The sequence below is a fragment of the Salvelinus namaycush genome, chromosome 36 (genome assembly GCF_016432855.1).
Source record: "Salvelinus namaycush isolate Seneca chromosome 36, SaNama_1.0, whole genome shotgun sequence".
Taxonomy (NCBI): Eukaryota; Metazoa; Chordata; class Actinopteri; order Salmoniformes; family Salmonidae; genus Salvelinus; species Salvelinus namaycush.
The window spans coordinates 760,316-766,557 of NC_052342.1; the positions used below are offsets into that span (position 1 = coordinate 760,316).

The 6,242-nt window shown below is 40.9% G+C and overlaps 1 protein-coding gene across 2 annotated transcripts; it reads right to left on the bottom strand.

Annotated features, from left to right (window-relative positions):
• Window positions 1–283: 283 nt before the first annotated feature.
• Window positions 284–4,837, bottom strand: rpl34 (ribosomal protein L34). Of its 2 annotated transcripts, XM_038975960.1 has the most exons (5): window positions 4,778–4,837; window positions 4,204–4,276; window positions 3,823–3,922; window positions 2,391–2,494; window positions 284–842 (listed from the first exon to the last, which is right to left on the bottom strand). In XM_038975960.1, the coding sequence occupies exons 2-5, from the start codon at window positions 4,266–4,268 to the stop codon at window positions 758–760; spliced, it is 354 nt and encodes a 117-aa protein (XP_038831888.1). In that variant the 5' UTR covers window positions 4,269–4,276; window positions 4,778–4,837; the 3' UTR covers window positions 284–757. The 2 variants fall into 2 exon arrangements, with proteins under 2 accessions (XP_038831888.1, XP_038831887.1); XM_038975959.1 differs by lacking the exon at window positions 4,778–4,837 and having other exon boundaries at window positions 4,204–4,334.
• Window positions 4,838–6,242: the final 1,405 nt, after the last annotated feature.

Sequence of the window (6,242 nt, forward strand, 5' to 3'; positions counted from 1 at the left end):
TGAGATACCATTGATATGTAGTCGCAAAGCCCTAAAATATGTTCAAAAATCAATTATCTGGGGGGATACCTGTGGGTAGCCAGAGTATACCAAAAACACAGGCCAATTGGAAAGACACGTTGATAGCAGCTGCAGCCTGATCATTATTCTTCCAACCGTCAGAGCAGACTGAATAGTCACCGGCACAAAAAAATTACAGGACAAGTTCTTATTTCAAAACTGGTTTGTTTGGAATGTTGTGACAGGTTTACATTGTATTGGCCAACAAAGAATAAGATATCCATCTATGCATACATTTTATTTTATTTTTATAAACACTCACCTTCAGAATTTCAAAATGCAAGCGCATGCAGCACCATCCTAATATTTCATGTCATCTGCCTGAGAACCGCGAGTAAAAATACACAATTGCTGAATGTAATGTCAACACTTTCTCAAAGTCCATATGTCAATGATCAGCCTACTCAGTCTTCAAACTCCACACTCATTCAAAACTCAAATGACACAGGGGCCAATAGGTAGAGCTTATTAAAGAGCAGTGATACTAGCAAGAGCAGTGTGCAGGTTTCCTCGTTCCCCTCTTAATCAACAGTTACCATGCACCTGCAAAAAAGAGCTCAGATGTGCGAGTTCCTTTCGAATTACTTTGAGAAACACTGAAATTAAACTTCAAATTTAGAAATACTATGGCCAGTTATACAAACATGTCACGACACTGAACTTCAAGGAATTTTATTGTAGCAGTACAAATGCACAATCACTTAGATTTCTGACTCTGTGCCTGTGCCTTAAGAACCTTGACAACGATCTTCTGTTCCTCAATCAGGAAAGCTCGCTTGATCCTGTGGTAGACAGAAGGGTGAACATTAGTCGATCAGGTAACAGTTGTTCAGGCATTTTTTGCTTAATACAAATTCTGACCAAATACCAATAAATGTAAAGCAAAATCTAATGAATCATGTCACAGAGACCAATGCCTTCAATGTAGATTGTAGAAACACAACCCTCAATTTATTGCACACAGGAAATTTCACTACTTTTAAAAGCCCACCCCAGGATAAATCAACTAAATGGAACAAAACCATTTAGTTAACTAGAGCCTAATATGTTGGGGGGGGTCGTACTATGGATCATTTAGCTATCTGATTTTAGGACCCCTTTAGGTATACATGTTTCTTTATTATAAAAATATTGAATTTGTCCTTTACTACTATAGCCGAGAGAAACGTAATTCATAAATTGCAAAGACAGTCAAAATAAATCACAAAAAACAAGGTTTTGAAAAGGGTCTGTCCTATGTCTAGGAGACTAAGAAAGCTCAGGAGAGATAGATAGATATATTTTAAAAACACATTTTTACCCCTTTTTTGGGTAGGCACAAAACGACCCTCATACTTCCATACATTTTTAAAAACTTGTGGGGGTTGTAGAGCAAACGGAGAAACACTATCGTGTTTGTGAAAATCTCCCCTTTCCACAGTGGGTCAAACCAGTCTGACGCTACAGACGCTTTCGTGAGAAGCCCGAGTTTCGGGACGTCTCATGGTCTGACAAACACTGCTCTGTGCCACCTTTAACTGCAAATGCGGAAGTGCGACACTGGTGGATTGAAACACACCCAATGCAATAAAAAAAACACAAAAACTGATCTCTAGCTTAAACAGAATTTGATTGGGATATTTTTGGTTATTTAACTTAGATTGATGCTCCGGTGCATCAATCATCTCTAGGGGGTTAAGGATGGAAATGAAACTACAGCTGGTGCCTTGAATGTAATAACACCTTACTGGCATAGTCCAATATGCAAGTAAACCGAGCCAGAACGGCCCAAGGGGCAGGAGCCCTGTATCGTGAGGCAGCTTGGTGTATTAAGAGCAAATGGACAGGATACCCTCAATGCTGAGTCAAGCAGTCTCATTTTTAGAGTCTTTGATACAACTCAACTGGGAATCAAACCCTTCTCTCAGCATGTACACTAACCACAAGTCCACCGAGTTGATTACTCCAATATGAAACATATTCATTACTGAGGAGACATTGCAAACTACGGCCCCATACAGAAACAACCCCTAGCCACATCATGTAGCTCTGAATAGGCATGGAAGTAGTTCCATCAACTATCACCAATATTCTGGGTGGAGATATTGCCTATTTATCCAACCGTTTCAGATCTACACTTGTGTCTAGGGGTTGTTTCCAGAGAGTATAAGAAAAATGTGCAAACAAAATGTACTCCTTTATTCTGGCCAAAACACCAATGCAATTGAATAAAGTAGTTTAATTGAAGACCCATTTTGCTAGATGTGCGTTGAATCAAACCGCACATCATCCAACAGAAACAACACGTAGACATTTTCTACAAAGGCGGTGTTGGGGATACGCTTTCTTACCGGTCGCGCACACACTTGGCACACATGGCTCCACCGTAGGCTCTGCTGACGTGCTTCTTGGTTTTTGAGAGCCTCATCAGGACCTGGGGTCTCACCGCCCGGATCTTTAAGACAAAGAAATGCTTGTGAGCACAGACATAACACACAAACCTGAACCCAGGGTTATATTCAGGAGAAACCAGTGTTGCACAGTATACCGAAACTTTGGTAATTCAACCTGGGAAACTGTTCGGTACTAGAGTGTAATTCCTCTTAGTACTTCTGTCAAATGTGTCTCATGTAGTCTACTGATTTGAGAGAGGATCAAGTCCGTCAGCGCAGTCTATGTCCCCTTAACACAAGAGCACCATACCTGCTCCACTTACTCATTGCTAGCTCTAGCCTGAGGAACCAATGCACTCACTGGGAATTTGGGCTGCGTCACCACTTATGTTGCACAGAAATTAACACGCTTGAATAATATAGCACGGCCTGAACAAATGTTGAAAATGTCAATTACTGTTCACAAGACAATGTCCCATTACAGGCTCAAACACTTTACAATGCAAGATAACAGCTGCTTCCAGCTTTGTACACCAACTTACCTTACTAGCAAACAGCTGAAGCTAACATCAATTCAGTACCCCAGTACCTTGTTTGCGATAAACCTTTTCAAAGCTGATTGTAACCAAAAACGATTAATTCACTTAATCTCCCCGTCACGTCTCTCCCAGTCTAGATCTTTGATCGAGACTCAAACTGAGTGTGTGTGTTGGAATAAAGATAGATCTTAAAGAGAAAGTGTACACTTTTATAAAAGATTGTTTCTATGCAAATGTTGAGAAGTACAATAAAATAAGTTGAAGGAAAAGATACTTATCTGTAGCCCCATGAAATAAGCCAAAACAAGCTAAAGCCAATGCACACCTGGTGAATATGCATTCACCTGTATTGTAAATGGATTTCCCCAGTTTATCAATAGACTAGATTTAACATTCAAATAACTGATTACCATACCATCATGTTACGTAGTTATATTTGTAAAAAACAAAGTAAAATTGATTGCATGTATTGATTCATTAATGCATGCAAAAACCAAACATTTCATATGCAATGAAATTGAACTCAAAAGATCTGTCTGGATCAAGTGCCATTTTGGCATTCGACGTAGTCCGGGACCTGCACCCATCCTTAGGGCACATTCGAACCAATGTGTAAAAAAAGACAGCAATGGTTTTAAGTGGAAGCAGTCTGTTGAGGGTGGCTAATATTGTGTTGTGCTCAGCCTGAAAAGTTGTGATGCATTATCAAATAATTTCTCTCCACCCAACTACACTGTCTGACATGCATTTTGGTTGAGGTACCCTTATGCACAGTTCAGACACAGAATTTATGGCCAGTCGAACTGAGTACAAATTAAGAGTGGGCTGGCACGGTTAAGAGCTTTACTTACTCCGCGCAGTCTACCAGGGCAGATTCCGCATGCGGACTTGGGGGCCTTGCCCACCTTCTTGGTGTACAGGTACACAATGCGGTTACCAGGAGTCCGGGACCTGCAAACAGGGTCATACACAATGCAAAGTTGTCCACAATATTTAGAGAGGGATAAAAACATTCCAGAAACAGTTGTTCCTACTGCCTATTTAAAATCAATAGCCATAGCTAGGTATAACCATGTGCAAACCAGTACAACTTACTAGGAACAACCAATTAGTTTAGGTCATGAGAAATGCCAGGCAATGTAATAACTAACAATGACAAAGAGGCTAAAGAAATGGCATAGCAGCCAAGGGAATTGCAATGCAATTAGGTAGATAAAGATCATGTTACTTACAGCCTAGTTTTGTTGGAGGCAGTGTTGTAGGACAACCTACGACGGTAAGTCAAGCGCTGGACCATGTTGATACCTGTAAATACATAACAGTTTGCAGGACAGTAGAATACATTGTTCACCGATTGATTTGCTACATAACTAGATAGCTAAATAACGAACTAGTTAGCTAGTTTGGGGAATGCGGATGGAGTCAACATGACTGATCAATGCTACTAGCAAAAATTCTTAATACCCAAAAAACGAATCAACGAAGAACATTTTACTTGCATGTATACACCTTTCTTTGGCAATTTAAACAATACTACCTCCGGTAGTAAAACCACTTAAACGGTAATGCGTTTTGTTACCAAAATTGACTTATTTCTGCTTTGGACTAAACGTTACTGAAGGCATGATACTAAGAAGCGACAAGACAGTACTAGGATAAGGAATCATTAAATATTTTCAATAATGTGTTTACGGTTTCTAACACTGTGGAAAAATAGTATTTGAAATACTATTTGTCATATTATAACAACAGATTACAGCAGATTCTTTTGACATAAAATGTGCGAGGAAATATAGGCCTCCATACCTGCTATTACCGTTACCGGAAGAGGAAGAACCAAAGAACTTGCTCTGAAATGTTAAGTTCTCACCACCGGATATTTCCTCAACTTCTTATAATATGCTGCCACCTAGTGACGATTGTGTGACCTCCCATTGAGACGCCCGCAACATTGTTTAGGTGATTTTAGAATACCTAAACGATTATAATTAAAAGTTCCATGTAGCCAGTTATTTAACTTGTGGCCCGCCATCCAACTATCAAATCAAATTAAATTTTTGTGGTCACATACACATGGTTGGCAGATGTTAATGTGAGTGTAGTGAAACACTTGTGCTTCTAGTTCCGACAGTGCAGTAATATCTAACAAGTACTGAACAATTTCACAACAACTACCTAATACACACAAATGTAAAGGGATGGCTGTCTCTGTATTAGTGATGGCTATTTAACAGTCTGATAGCCTTGAGATAGAAGCTGTTTTTCAGTCTCTCGGTCCCAGCGTTGATGCACCTGTACTGACCTCGTCTTCTGAATGGTAGCAGGGTGAACGGGCAGTGGCTCGGGTGGTTGTTGTCCTTGATGATCTTCTTGGCCTTCCTGTGACATCGGGTGTTGTAGGTGTTCTGGAGGGCAGGTAGTTTGCCCCCGGTGATCCGTTGTGCAGACCACACCACCCTCTGAAGAGCCTTGCGGTTGTGGGCGGTGCAGTTGCCGTACCAGGCGGTGATACGGCCCGACAGGATGCTCTCAATTGTGCATATATACACGTTTTTGAGGGTTCTAGGTGACAAGACAAATTTCTTCAGGCTCCTGAGGTTGAAGAGGCGCTGCTGCGCCTTCTTCACTACACTGTCTGTGTGGGTGGACCATTTCAGTTTGTCCGTGATATGTTCGCAGAGGAACTTAAAACTTTCCACCTTCTCCAATACTGTTCAAATCGATGTGGATGGGGGTGCTCCCTCTGCTGTTTCCTAAAGTCCACGATCATCTCCTTTGTTTTGTTGACGTTGAGTGAGGGGTTGTTTTCCTGACACCACACTCTGAGTGCCCTCACCTCCTCCCTTGTTGTTGTTGGTAATCAAGCCTATAAGCTATAAAGGGATAGTTTTGTTGTTTTCATTTAAACATTTTCATTAAATCGATTTTAATCCGAACTAAAGTTTTGTTGCTAAGGATTTCACGACGCGGTTAGCCTTTACGACTGGGACTGCAAGTTTGTGTTCCTTTTTTTTGCGTGGATTCCGCGAGTGCTAGCTGGCTGTACTACAGACACCTGTCATCGTCGTGGGAAAGACTCATTGTTATCTTTTCGTAAAACAACTGGTTGCAGTAAAGAGCCAATCTGGATACTAAGGAGATCCTGAGGGAAATCGACGAGTACCAACAGCTTTACGCTATAGAGGAACAACATACTCCTTCATGGAAAGATCCGACCACCTCACAAAATAACTTTAACCCGACAAAAAAAAGAAAAACACCAGCCTCAGGA

Coding starts and splice junctions, on each gene's coding strand:
- rpl34 (XM_038975960.1), bottom strand. CDS start 4,268: ATGGTCCAGCGCTTGACTTACCGTCGTAGGTTGTCCTACAACACTGCC. Junction 3,923..4,203: donor GCCTCCAACAAAACTAGGCT/GTAAGTAACATG, acceptor CCCTGTTTGCAG/GTCCCGGACTCCTGGTAACC. Junction 843..2,390: donor GCCAAGTGTGTGCGCGACCG/GTAAGAAAGCGT, acceptor TGTCTACCACAG/GATCAAGCGAGCTTTCCTGA.